We start from the raw sequence: 13,597 nt of genomic DNA, 5'->3' as shown, positions 1-13,597 counted from the left end.
CCGCTTTAAGTTCGCTGTGCAATCTCCAGCTGAAGAGCATGCTCAATAGTACTCACGGGTGCTTCTGGCTTCTCGCATTTGAGATCTGCGCCCCAACTGCGTTCAGGCGAGCCACCTTTCTGTAAACGACAACGGAGCAGTCTGGTAGCGTACATGTCGAATGTGTATCAGGGAGAGGACAGGAGAAGGATGAGTGGAATCAAGTGACAAGGATGCCCCAGGTGTATGCCGTCTTGGCACACTGGCATACGACTGCCGGAACCAGAGTTTGAAATGTAGTGGTGCACCATGACACGCTCAGCGCCTCTCCCCCTTTCCTCTTAGATGGCCCCGCATCCGTATACAGCAGTCTTTATCAAACAGTGTGGCGATAGGCGGGTGGGGGAGGGTGAAGCGCGGCCCGAGCGAGTGTGCCAGCGCTTCTCTCCAATGCATCCAAGAAAGTGTGCTGCTCTTTCTCTCGATGCCTTACAATTCCCATATCCTCGTTAAGCACAGTAACAAGGAACGGTTCCAACTCGTAAGTTGTGGAGGACAGACATACACACACAAAGCGAGGCGAAGGGGAAGGAAAAAAATGAGAAGCTGATCAGGAGACGGTGTCCGCCCCGTATAAGCTGGTCATCTGCGACTCGTGCACCGCTGATAATAAAGTTTGCGCACGTCATCAAGTGTCAAGCATCCACACAAAAAGCTGGAAAACGTTACAAGTCACCAAGCAGCGAAGACGCAGACCTGAGTAGCAGCACATAATGAGATTACTGATTCTTTTTATCTGACTCAGCCGCCTCTGCTGCCGGGGCGCCTTCCTCTGCCGCATCTGCGCCGCTATCTCCGTCGAAGCGGGACATGTCAACAGGGTAGATCCAGCGCTGATAGAGGAGAATGGCAAACACTATATCGTCTTGAAAGCAGGCAAGTCGATGAAGCCAAGGCATCTTAATGACAAAGGCGAAGAGGTCGTCGATGACGGTGTTGAGGGATTTGTAGATGAATGTCCGCCACGGAAGCTGGCCGACACTCTTCATTTTGTAGTTGATGAAAATCTGTGGGGTCATCTGCGCAAAGCCAAAGCTGTAGATGAATTGAACTTGCGTGGAGATAAGGAAAGAGTACCAGTTCCGATGCGTTTTATACAGAGCCGAGTACACAGTGTAGCCCGTCAGAGGCAGAATCATCGCGTAGATAAGATACCGCACCGCCACGTCGTCGTGCTTCTGCGTCCGGGAATCGTACGAGTCCTTAAAACCGATGTCGTACCCGGCAATCCTCCACTTTCCCTTCTTTTCAGCCGACTCCCTCGCCGCCCCCTGTCCCTCCACGGCGGTTGTGGATTCGGCCTCGACTTTTACTATCTTGAGCGTCTTTGCAAGCTTCCAAAACTCCATGAAAGCGCCCATTCCAGATGGCACGAGCACGGCCCACGAAGTTTCTTGGCTGTCGAGGAGATAGAGGAAAATTACGGACTGAAAGTAGCAGCTGATGATAATGCTGCGGACGGAGAGACCTCGAAAGTCCTTACGGCCCTTCCAGAATTTCACATCGTTCGAGAAGGCGAGGAACTCAAACACGGAGTGCAGCACCGTCACAATCGCCGTGACCACGAGAAGGACCGGATTCCTGGTGCTTACGTCTAGCAGCATCCTCTTTGTTTCCTCCGCTTCTGAGGCTTTCGAGAAGCCGGCGGTTGCTTGCGTCGCCATAGTCTTTTCGAACTGGGTGTACAGAAGCACCTTCCATCGCGGAAGTGGGGTGAGGCGCACAGTGAAGTTGAGTGGCTGTGATGTGCTGCTTGCATTCAACTGCACATGATGCTCGCGCAGCATCCAAAAGTTGTTGATGTAGAGGGACGGGCCGTAAAAGCCGGGCCGCGACTCTACCACGGGGGTGAACTCGAAGCAAGGGTCCGGAAGAGGGTAATCGAAGAAGACGACAGGGCTCAGCGTCACCTCGGGCTGGAAGTATTGCTTGTACGCAGTGCTGACTGCCGCCTCCACGTTGGCGCTCTCACCCTCGCTGTTTTTGCCGAAGAGGTACTTCTTTTGCACAGTGGAATCGCGGAAAAAGCGCACAAGCGGCTCTGTTAATGAAAATGTGTAGTTGCGCACAGACCACTGCACGCGCAGCGTTACCGTGCAGTTGGCGGCCGCGCACGGCTTCAGGTCGACGGGAATCGTTACGCTCAGGTTGGCCGCCGCCAATGCGGCGTGGTTGAGCAAGAGGTTCTCGAATTTAAGTGGCTCAAACAGGGGCGGCTGCGTTTCAACTACGACGCTGAAGCGCTCCCCTTGTCGAGCAAGCGGACGCAAACTTGACAGTGTGGACGGCGGCGCTGGCGACTGAGGCTGCACTGACTTCGTGTTTGGCACGGAGACCATCGGTGCCTTTCCAAAGATGTTCATGAGCACGAGCGACAGAAACGCGTAGAGCAGCGCCTTGGACAAGAACGACCTCAAATCTCTCTGATTGCCGTCGTTGCCGTCACGAATCTGTCGAGTGTCCGTGTTGGTCATTGCCCCTGTGAAGAAGTTCGAAGGTGGCCGGACGTGCTCGCTGCAGCGCTCCTGTCAGGGAAGGATGCCTTCGCCTTCACTGACGCAATATACACTGCAAAGGCGTTTGCTCTAGTTCCGTAGCGAAGCCTTAAAGATAGGTGTAAAAAAAAAAAGAACAAACGGACAGGTGCTTTAAGAAAGATTCAGAGTGAAGAAAAGAGTTATGGAGCATGCATGTGTTTGGATTTGAAGCGCAGTCGAGAACAGCCTTTCTCCCACCCTCCTCCGTTCTCACAAAACGCTAGCTGGCTCGTCATAAGGCCCCTCACTGGGGAACTTGGCACTAGAGTGCTATTTGCGCTGCAGGCAATTATTCAGCAGGTTTTTGCCCTTTTAGGCAGTGGAACCTGGCTGCCCAACGGATGCCACAGGACGGCGGGCCATGCCGACGCGCATGTGCAGAGCCCTCACGCAGTCGTGCCACTCATCTACGGTCTGCACCTTTTTTTTTCCTGTCGATGCTTGTCTTGCCGCTAACGTACAAACCCAAGTGTGGCCCCCGCGTCCCACCAGTCCAGCGTGCAGAAGGGAATTTGCGCCACGGTCAGTAGACCTCCCGACAAAGCGTTCACGAAATGGGTTGGCGGAAGTGCCCCTAAAAAGCGGGCAAACAGCTGTGGACGAAGAGAGCTGTCGATGCCTTTGGAGCTCCGTACAGCGTCGTGTGGGGAGGGACCAGCAACAGCGCAAGCAACGGCAAACACAATCCACACGCACATCATCGTCGCTAGTACTTTCCACCCCGCAGACGGACTCCCTGGTGCCCGCTTTCGCCACACCTGTGCACTCGTCAGCGGGGCAACAGAGCCGAGGACCTTGCGGTACTCCATGCGTGCGAGATCCAGGTTCCACGGAGATTTGGGGCGCGCAGGCACCATCATCTTTGGTCCGCGTTCCATCGCCACAAGTCGACTCATCTCCGGGTCACGCACCTGACAAAGAACGTCGAGCCTCTGTTGAGATGCAGCCGGCCCGGTACCGGCGCCTCGGGAGAACGCGACGACTAAAACATTCTGCAAGTCAGAACTTGGCGCAATATCGACGACGTCTGCCGACTGGCCATGCTGCTGGGCGTGCTTGCGGCCAAGCGCAAAGACGAGAGCCTTGTATTTCAGGCTCGCAATATCCATCCACGACACCGCCTCGCTGTCGAGATCGGTGACGACGTCTTCTTCTTCCTTTGTTATGTAGGACTGGGCAAAGGTGCTTTTCTCAGCCGTCTCCATGACATCGCTGTTGGTCGATTGAGCTACTCTGGTCCTCGCACTTGCTGACGCCGGAGCTTTCGGCTCTTCTATTCCAGCAGCTCTTCCTTTCGCGCTGGACCTCCCATTGATGATTGGGGTATCCCATGGTAACATGAAAAACTGGCAGAGAGCAACGAAATGCGCGATGTACACCACCACTCGGTAAGGGCTGGAGATGCGACACGTGAAGACGAACAGATCGTCGACGAGAAACATCAGCTCGCTTGTCGCAAACCGCGTCCACGTGAACCTTGCACTCGTCATGTCCAAGTACGTGAGCGGCAGTGAGCACTTGCGCATTAAAAAGTTGTCGTACGCGTTCGGTGAGAATCTGTACAGGAACGAGAGAACGTAGACACTACCATAAAACATGCGGGAGGCCTCTTCCATCGGCATCGCGGCATTCTCCCTCATACGCACGGCAATGCTTGCAACACTCGCGCAGCCCAGCAAGACGAACGCGTCGCGTAACACATCAAAATAGGAGTTTCGCCGCACCTCCTCCATCGACTGCTGCTGCGCAGAGGCTTTTGCCATCGACAGAGAGTAGTAAAAGAGCTCGACAACCGTCACAATGCTGAAGCCGCTGACAAAGAGGGTCTCATGCACAGTGCAAAAGACCAAAATGACAATGCTGCACGCGAGCCTGAGCGTGGCACTCTTCCTCGCACTGGCGGGGTACAGCCGCAGTAAGATCATGAAGACATTCATCGCCGCGTCGCCGGATATCTGGAACCCGCGGAACGACAGCAATGAACGCAGCGCCATGAGACTTTTGTGATACTGGTTTGCGAGAGTCAAGTGATGGTTACTGCGAGACAGCAGCATGTCGTATGCCTCTTTGATGCGCTCTGTCTTTTCCCGGCAATATTGTCCACAGGTCGGATTGTTATCTGGATGCCAACGCTTCATCATAGCGCGATACCCTCGCGTGATCTCGCTGGGCGTCGCCGTTGGGGGGACCTCCAAAGCCTTGTAGTAAGCATCCGTCTCAACGTCAATCAGCACCCGCCAAATGGGCCATATGCTCCACAGCACACCGAGGAAAGGCACAAGGAGTGCCAAAACGCGAGCCATCAGTTGTGCTCGGCTGCGAAAGCGATTTTCAAAGAGACGCTTTCTCTCGAGATACTCCCGTAGGCAGCAGTCCAGCCACTCCCTCGAGAGATCCCCTTCCGCGGCCTCATCATCACGCGGCGGAATGATGACGCGAAGGGCGGTGTCTGATTTCGACTTCACCGCAAACACTCGCCCCATTCCCTTCATCCGCTCCGCAAATCGCCGAAAGTCACTGTTTTTCCCGAGCGCCTCGGTCGAAAGGCCACGAGGCTCTCCGATCGCATCGATTTCCATGCTTTTAACAGTGCCGCGTTTTTTTTTTGCATGAAAAGCTTGGCAATATCAGCGGTAAGCAAAACCAAAAATAGACCTCGAGAACTCTATTGATTACAAACGGCTAACAGCTCTGAAAGCCAAGAGCAGCAGAGAGAAAGACAGGAAGTCCATGAAGACATTTATCGTAGGTATTTATTCTCGGCTTCCATTTGACCTCCCTCAGCACGCAGTATTACGCAAAGAAACCTTGAAAACCCCATCCAGTCCCGTGTTTCTGTGCAATGGCCTGTTGTGCCCACTCTCATGACAGGAGAGACCTCAGCGCGGGGCACCTAGGTCCGGCACCCCCACTCTGTGTGGGGAAGCCAGGCAGCCCCTGCTCCTGCCAATGCACGGCCACTGGAGGCGGTGACAGGGTCAGGCACCTAAGACATGGGCGAGCCAGAGCAATTCAACGCTGCTGATGCCGGCGGTCAGCTCCTGGATGGCGTTGCGTCGGAGCCGCCAGCGAAGCGAGTGGGGTGCAGAGTTGCGGGTGGAGGCCGTGCTCAGATGACGGAGTCGGTGCATTGCTGTGCCGCGTGCCTACGACTGCATCGCACCACGCAACAGGGCCGTGCCAGCGCAAGCAGACTGGAGTTGAGCTCATGTTGCATGGCCGGATAGGCACGTTGAACAGTAAAAAAAAAACTGTGGCATCCGCTTGAGTCGTTCAAGTCCGACTGCGGCATTTTAAGCTCCACCTGTTCACACACTATCATCAACTGTTGCTCAAGTCCGTCAGCCTTTTCGTCTACCATGTCAAAGTAGACTTCAGCCAAAAAAGTACATAGCAAGCAATAAAAACAGCATTTTTACCCTTTCACGTATAAGGGCAAAAGCAGATCGAAAAGCAATGAAGGTAGCGACTTCCCTTTGATACATTTACGCACAGCACAGTAACTCGAAGGGCGCCCACTACGGTTTTCGAATGTCCAAGCTCACGCAAACCCTTGGGATTCAAGCGAACCGCGGTCGCTGCGCGCTCTGGAACCCGGGCCGCGGGCGCGAAAGCGGCGGCAGGTGCGTGATGCCTTCCAGCTCTTCAGAAATGGAAAATATGTCAGCACGATCCGCAGGCTTTTTAGTTAGCATTTTCGTGCGCACAATGTCCATGAGAGCCCTAAACTCCTCGGGGCAGCCCTCCTGTGTTTTGCCCTTGTATCGCTTCGGCACTGCCGCCATGACCTCCATCGGGTTTGCGTCGAACGGCATCTCGCGAAACACCAGCACATAAATGATGACACCAAGTGCCCAGATGTCAGCTTTGGTGTCGACGCGATCCTTCGACCACAGGTCCAGTGATTCAGGCGGTCGGTAGAGAAGCGTCATCCTTGATCCCAACTCTGACTCAGCAGCAGATACCTCTTCCGCTGACGTGGGTGCGTAGAACTGCCGCGTTGCGCTTCCAAAATCGCATAGCTTCAGCCGGCCTGTATCGGTAAACAAGAAATTTTCAGGCTTAATGTCCCAATGAGAAACAGGCGGTGATTGTGAGTGCAAGTGGCCGATTGCATGTACAATATTGTCGACGATTTCGAACACCTCACGCACCGAGAAAGGCTGAGGGGACCGCAGTCGATTGTTAATGTACTCCTGCAAGGAAGGACCGTCACAGAACTCCATCACTACCCACATCTCTGGCAACGGCACTCCATGTCGATAAACTACTTCAGAATCGAGGTACGTTACTATATAGTCATTGGGGCAGACATCGCGGTAAATGCTCATCTCTTCAACAGCTCCCTGCTGCTGTTGCGTTTCTGAAAACACATACCGCTTCAACGCGACCCGTTGTCCACTGGCGTTGTTGTATCCTTCATACACGAAAGAGTATCCGCCCTCCCCGACCAGCTTCACTGCGGAATATTCCTGGCCTTTCACCGCCACTCCAGACGGATGTGTGCTTGACGTCGATCCTATACCGTATGAGCTGATGAGGCCATGGAAGGGCTCAGGACAAAGTGAAAAGTAATTGCCCATTTTCGCACACGACACGCGTTCCGCGGATTCTCACGAAAAAATGCAAAAACTCTCACAAGCATACTTCCGGACATGTACCACAAGAAATGCAGGCAGAGGAGACAAATCAGTATAGAGAATTGCGTAAGGGAAAAAAAAAGCTCAACACAATGATGACATCTGTCCTCCAGCTCTGAGAGTAACTAAGTTACAGGCAGCAGCGCAAGAGGAGGTCACTACCGAGGATAAAAAGTGGGGAAAAGCAGCGCATACGCGCCTTTCTTCACGGTTGCAACTATCCGAGAGGGTAACACACTTTCCCTGAAGCAGTAGGACAAGGGGCACTTTTTATCTCTTTTCTTGCGGACTCATCAGCAAAAATTCATGAGCAGGCTCGTCGCGAGGCAGTCAAAGGAAAGAAAAAAAAGGAAGTGAACAGTAAGGAGCTCTGTTCATACCTAGTTCTAGGGGCCGACATCGAGGCTTACAGGCGCCAATTTAGCACTTTCACCGTAGCGGCGGCCCAGTGCGATCACTAGCCCCTGCTTCTTCAGCGCATAAAACGTACTCCACTGCATCAGAAGCTCGCTTCACATTTCACTGAGAAAACTCCACAGCAGCCGTCGATTTCACTACTACTTATTTTTTTCTTCTTGTGAGCAGTACTCCTCAACATGATGGATTGACAATCAGAAGCAGGTGGCTCCTTCCCCTCCGCCCCTGGCCGCACCGATCAGGTAAGATTTCCGAGATATTCAACAATAGCCTCGTGTCTCCACAGCTTCGGTGGATGAGCAATTCGCGTTCCACCAAGAGCCAAAGTCTCTAATTTCTCACAATGAATCAGTCCCTTGACGCCCGGGGCCTCGACCTCTGTGCCAATCAGTGAGAGCCATCGAATCGACTGCAAGCAGCCAAGTGGTAAAACATCTGTAATTCGGACGCAGTCGTCCAAGACAAGCTCCACTAGTGAACAGCACGAGGCCAGACCCTCTATACCTGAATTCGTCACCTTCGTACTCCAAAGATGCAGCTCCAAAAGATTAGCCAATCTCCCGAGATGGTTGACGTTGGAAACATGAACGCAGCCACCTAAATTGAGCTTTTCGAGTCGTTTGCAATTGGCAAGCGCTGCAATACCAGCATTGGTTACAGATGTTTCGTGCAAGAAAAGCTCGCGAAGCTGTTTCAATGCCCCAAGCACGTTGACATCAACAACCTCTTGGCACCCTCCCAGATTCACAATCTGAAGATGATGACATTTTTCAACACCTTCCAGCGATTCACTTGCTACGGGAGTGCGGCACAGTAGTAGACGTCGCAACTGTGGGAAAGCACCTACTTGCGAAGTGTCGATCTTGCGGCAGTCCATCAAGCTCAGTGTCCGCACCGAATGCCTGCATTTCAGGTGCTCCAGAAAAGAGGCAGCCACATTTGTGTTGTCGAGAACCAGACGGTCCACTGAGGTCGTTGGCATAGATTTAAACGTTGCGTCTGAGAGAGAAAAGCAATCCGATATTTCGACTATCTCCGCTGCTGTGCTAAGTGCGCTGAGCCATTTCTCAATTCTACCATCACAGCCATAAAGAGAAAGGGAGTTCAGCGATGGTAGACAAGGTGCCAAGTCAGCGTTTTTCATTCGCAGTTTGCCCAGACATAATGAGATGACTTCGTTTTGAAGAAGGCCAAGAATGTATAGTATTTGCCGCTGCACTACAGCGTCAACCCCATCGTCACTAGTGAGCTCAACGCGTGTTACTCTGCACACTGACCACGCATTTTTAACTGTGCTAATAACACCGCAAGCACCCAAGGGGGCATTGTGTCCTGCAACTGTAACAGTGCCCGAGTAGCGCCACCAGCCGACAGGAGGAGGCGGTCCATCGTTAGCGATGGTGATATTCATCTCAGTTCCTCCGTTCCTAAATGAAACTGATCCGATCGTGAGTCCTTCACCCGTCAACGCTAATTTTCGCGTAGCAGGAGAAAGAGAAGCCAACATAAGTCGCCGCCGCGTTGACAATGGGGAACGTTCCCCGCCTTCATGAAACTGGCATACCTCTGTGAGCAACAGGAGTCCCATGAGACAGTAGAATAAGTCCGCGCCTTCTGTGACTATGCACGGCGAAGAGGAACCGCAAGCAAAAGATGAAGAAGCAGTAAACAGATATCTTTTTCATCAGATAACAAACTTCACAAAAAATTCACATGTGGCCGCGCACGTCCATACCCACGAACCACGCATGTGCCAAAACGTACCGCTTTCCAGTGACTGTCGAGTCGGTTTTCCAGGGTCGACCTCCAAACAGAGGCACCAGTCGCCGACCAACAGCTTCCAACTGTGTCGATTTCCTTGCCGAAAGTAATTCGGCAAGAATTAAGATTGCAGGTGCGCGGTTCTTTTCAGCTCTCTTGGTGTTCTTGTGACTAAGTCTCTGCGTCCATTGCATCGATAATTCACCTACCACACCATCGATTTTCCCTTTGATTTGATCACTCTGTCAACGGGTGTCACCGCAGAGGCATCGCTTCCCCAGTGGGAGCCTGGTACCCCGTGTGGAAGTAGGGGGCCGTCTCCAGTATATTTGCACCTTTTAAAACTACCCATGAAAAACTGCTTTCCACATGTCCCCCTCCCCCCCACACACAAATGTTCCCACAACAGTTGTTCATCTCGAGTCGCATCTTTACGACGCCAACCTCAATCCAGCAAGTTCTACAGGTTGTTCGCAACTTTATCGATGACATCATTGAAAGCCTCAAGGAGCGGGGGAGAATACCTCCCAGCTCCGAATCCCGTACTGCTACTGCTACCTCCTTTGCTTCTCAGCACGCAAAGCCAACGAGCATATTGTGCAGCTGTTCTTTGCGCTGATACCGTAAATCCTCTTTTCGTACTCGATTTGCAACGCCACTCTCATGACAGGGGAGACCTCAGCGCGGGGCACCTAGGTCCGGCACCCCCACTCTGTGTGGGGAAGCCAGGCAGCCCCTGCTCCTGCCAATGCACGGCCACTGGAGGCGGTGACAGGGTCAGGCACCTAAGACATGGGCGAGCCAGAGCAATTCAACGCTGCTGATGCCGGCGGTCAGCTCCTGGATGGCGTTGCGTCGGAGCCGCCAGCGAAGCGAGTGGGGTGCAGAGTTGCGGGTGGAGGCCGTGCTCAGATGACGGAGTCGGTGCATTGCTGTGCCGCGTGCCTACGACTGCATCGCACCACGCAACAGGGCCGTGCCAGCGCAAGCAGACTGGAGTTGAGCTCATGTTGCATGGTCGGACAGGCACGAACAACGACAACGACACAGGAGTTGTTCAACAGCCCAACAGGTGCGGAAGACATGCCTCGCAGGCATATATATATATATAATCTCAAAACACGGAAAATGATGATATTCTCCACACGGACAATGCGATTGTACTGTTACTTGAGTTGAGAACGCATATGTGTTCACTTGCCATGTATCGTCTCTCTCTATAACCCCAGAGGTGCTACTTTATCACACTTTCCGTTTCTCCCGCATCTTTCTCTCTGTTCTCACCTACACCTTGCCCTATTTCATTATTGAGGATTTAGCGTATCCTGTCAAAGGGCCCTTTCTCGCCATCATAGCTCCTTGCTTTCTCAGCGGACAAGTCTTTTTCCCCTCCTTCTGCGATGCCGTGCTTTCTCTCAGTTCTGGGCGCCGTTGCCCTGGGTGCGATTTTTTTCAAGGTTATCGGCTTTGTCAAGATCAACTACCTGACATCCCTTAACATGAAGAAGCGTTACGGCCACGCCGGCGACTGGGCAGTTGTAACGGGCGCTAGCGAGGGTATTGGCTACGCCATGGCCCTCGACCTTGGCCGCCGTGGATTCAACGTGTGTGTCATTGCACGCACCTTGTCGAAGCTGGAAAGCGTTGTGGCGGATCTGAAGCAGCTCGGCGTGCAGGGCAAGGCCATTTCGTTTGATTTCGCCTCGGCGACCCCTAAGCAGTACGATGATATGTTCGCAGAGCTCGACAAGATTGAGATTGCCGTGCTCGTCAATAACGTTGGCGTTAACTACACCTACACCAACAATTTCGACGAGGTAGATCTTGAGACGGACCTCCGCCTGCTCAAAGTAAACTGTGAGTCCAGTGTCCGCATGACCAAGTATGTGGTGCCGAAGATGAAGGCGAAGCGCTGTGGTGCCATCCTTATGCTCGGCTCCGTCTCCGCCGTTACTCCTGCCCCGCTTCTGTGCACGTACGCCGGAACGAAGGCCTTCAACTTGTCTTTTGGCTGTGGTCTCCACTACGAATTGAAGGAGTTCGGCATTGATGTTCTTGCAGTGTCGCCAAACATGGTAGTGAGCAAGATGACACAAGGTATTAGCTCCCGTAAGCCACGTGAGACCTTCCTGATGGTGAACGCTGACAACATGGCGCATCAGACGCTTGACAAGCTCGGATCTGTACCTCAGACTCCCGGTCACCGCAATCACGCCGTTCTGGAGGCAATCGTGAGGGCACTACCCACCGATTATGTGTCGAACAAGATCTTGCAGACGCATAAGTCTATCAAGTGTAAGGCTGAGCGAAAACGCGAATAGTCTCCTCTGCGCGCTCTGCAGGGTGCTACCTGATTTTTTTCTTTTTTTTTGCCGTAAAGCATGCTTTACTTGACAGCTCCATTTTTTGTCCTCTTTGTGGTTTCGCTTTCTTCACACCGTGATACGCATGTTCTTTTTTATCTTTTCAATGAACTGTCTGTTGGCCCGTTTATTTGCTGAGCAGTTTATGGACGAACAACGCACTGGAAAAAAAAACAGCTCTTTTCTTCTCTCTGTGTGACTGCTGCTTTTGACCTTGTAGACCTTGGGGTACGGGTGAGATCGTCCTGAGCCCTCGTAGTGACTAGTGCACGACCTGAAGGGCTCGCTGATTCCTCAGCACAGATTCATGTGCTGTACACATCTGAGTTGTGTAGAAGTTGTTTTCCTCAAGCACACTACGGGTAGGTCTTACTAGGGAAATGCGAACGCCGGACACACCATAAAGTTCACAGAATGCAGCGAAAAACTGCTTTTTCAGGAAAAATACAGAAAGAAAGTCACACACATTCTTTTTCATTTTTCTCTGATGCAATAATAGGCTACAAACGTTCTCCATAGGGAAAGCCATCACATCGAATGATATGTTCTAAGCGTTTGTGCTCGTACATCGAACCTCATGCAACCAACCACCCCCCAAAAAAATGAACAGCCGACCACCGCCTTTGCGACCCTTTAACCTCACGAGAACTGCTGTCTTCAAATTTCTTCTCAGCAAGTAAATTGGTACGAATCAGACCTGCAAGGAAAGGTGAAAGCACTTCGATTCTTTTTTCTCCCTATTGAAACCTAGTGGCAGGAAAAAACGGCAGGATGATTGAATAGAATATGATTATGAGAATTGAAGTCAAAAGTCATACGACATTTGAATGAGGTGCTTTTCATTTTTTTCTACTCTTCTCTATTTCAGGCCTCAAGAAGCTGAGTGAATGTTTCACTTCCCCCATCTCGTCTCCTCGGCTACCGACAACGGCAGGAGTTCCTCAGGAGGTATGGCACTTCCCGTCTCGCTCTTCGCCTCATGTGTGTGTTGATGAGCACATGAAAATGAAGGATATTTCCAACACAGTACAGCCTGCACTAAGAGGCGGGGGGGGGACAAACATAGAGAAGAACGAAAAATAAACGAAAACATACAATGTCCGTATAGTCTGCCTCATGAGCCGGAGGATTTCCTCTTAGTAGATATGGACATGTGTTGGAGCGCATGTTTTTATATTTCCAGATAAGTAACTCAACTTTTATTTATTCTGGCAGCCAAAACTAAAGTAGTACTTGCTTTCTGACAAGGAGTAGCTTCCGTTGACATGCACAGCGTGTTCTTTCTCTCGCGAGATGCAACATTTGCTTCCACTCCAGAGCATTTGTACTCAAGCAGCTTTATTTCTCATTGCGTTAGCGCATCCTGTTTTTCTCAACTCCCTCTGCTCTCCCTTCACCGCTTACACGGCTTTTGCCGGTGGCGAAAGCCGTTCCGGCTTCACACTAGTCATAAGGTTCCACTCCTGCAGTTAGTCATGCGCATTTCGACCGTCTCCTTTGCACGACGTACATATGATGAGGTGTGATGTGCCAGAAATAAAAACATCAAAATTCCCTTTTCACCCAAACCCGCAACACAACTACATTGCTGTAATCGTTTGTTTCCACCACAGCAGCGCTTGACTGTGTAAATTCAAAGCTTATCCTTGATACGCGTTGTACTCTTCTCCAACCAAATCGTCGTAGTAGCTATCATCTATAGTTTCCCTTTTTTTCAGGCGCCCATCCGACCATGCAACATGAGCTCAACTCCAGTCTGCTTGCGCTGGCACGGCCCTGTTGCGTGGTGCGATGCAGTCGTAGGCACGCGGCACAGCAATGCACCGACTCCGTCATCTGA

General features: G+C 52.0%; 5 protein-coding genes across 5 annotated transcripts; 1 reads left to right on the top strand and 4 right to left on the bottom strand.

Moving 5' to 3' along the window:
- Nucleotides 1-758: 758 nt before the first annotated feature.
- On the bottom strand, nt 759-2,513 carry LDBPK_340050 (hypothetical protein, conserved; the record flags this gene model as incomplete). The annotated part of the gene is made up of 1 exon (XM_003864122.1): nt 759-2,513. One exon carries the CDS (start codon nt 2,511-2,513, stop codon nt 759-761), a length of 1,755 nt encoding a protein of 584 aa, XP_003864170.1.
- A 515-nt stretch (nt 2,514-3,028) lies between these two features.
- LDBPK_340040 (hypothetical protein, conserved) lies at nt 3,029-5,068 on the bottom strand (the record flags this gene model as incomplete). The annotated part of the gene is made up of 1 exon (XM_003864121.1): nt 3,029-5,068. The coding sequence occupies one exon, from the start codon at nt 5,066-5,068 to the stop codon at nt 3,029-3,031; it is 2,040 nt and encodes a 679-aa protein (XP_003864169.1).
- Nucleotides 5,069-6,136: 1,068 nt separating this feature from the next.
- Nucleotides 6,137-7,159, bottom strand: LDBPK_340030 (protein kinase, putative; the record flags this gene model as incomplete). The annotated part of the gene is made up of 1 exon (XM_003864120.1): nt 6,137-7,159. One exon carries the CDS (start codon nt 7,157-7,159, stop codon nt 6,137-6,139), a length of 1,023 nt encoding a protein of 340 aa, XP_003864168.1.
- Nucleotides 7,160-7,871: 712 nt separating this feature from the next.
- On the bottom strand, nt 7,872-9,221 carry LDBPK_340020 (hypothetical protein, unknown function; the record flags this gene model as incomplete). The annotated part of the gene is made up of 1 exon (XM_003864119.1): nt 7,872-9,221. The coding sequence occupies one exon, from the start codon at nt 9,219-9,221 to the stop codon at nt 7,872-7,874; it is 1,350 nt and encodes a 449-aa protein (XP_003864167.1).
- A 1,573-nt stretch (nt 9,222-10,794) lies between these two features.
- On the top strand, nt 10,795-11,715 carry LDBPK_340010 (hypothetical protein, conserved; the record flags this gene model as incomplete). Its single annotated transcript, XM_003864118.1, has 1 exon — nt 10,795-11,715. The coding sequence occupies one exon, from the start codon at nt 10,795-10,797 to the stop codon at nt 11,713-11,715; it is 921 nt and encodes a 306-aa protein (XP_003864166.1).
- Nucleotides 11,716-13,597: the final 1,882 nt, after the last annotated feature.

This window comes from Leishmania donovani, chromosome 34, assembly GCF_000227135.1.
Source record: "Leishmania donovani BPK282A1 complete genome, chromosome 34".
NCBI lineage: Eukaryota > Euglenozoa > Kinetoplastea > Trypanosomatida > Trypanosomatidae > Leishmania > Leishmania donovani.
This window is presented reverse-complemented; position numbering and strand designations above follow the sequence as displayed.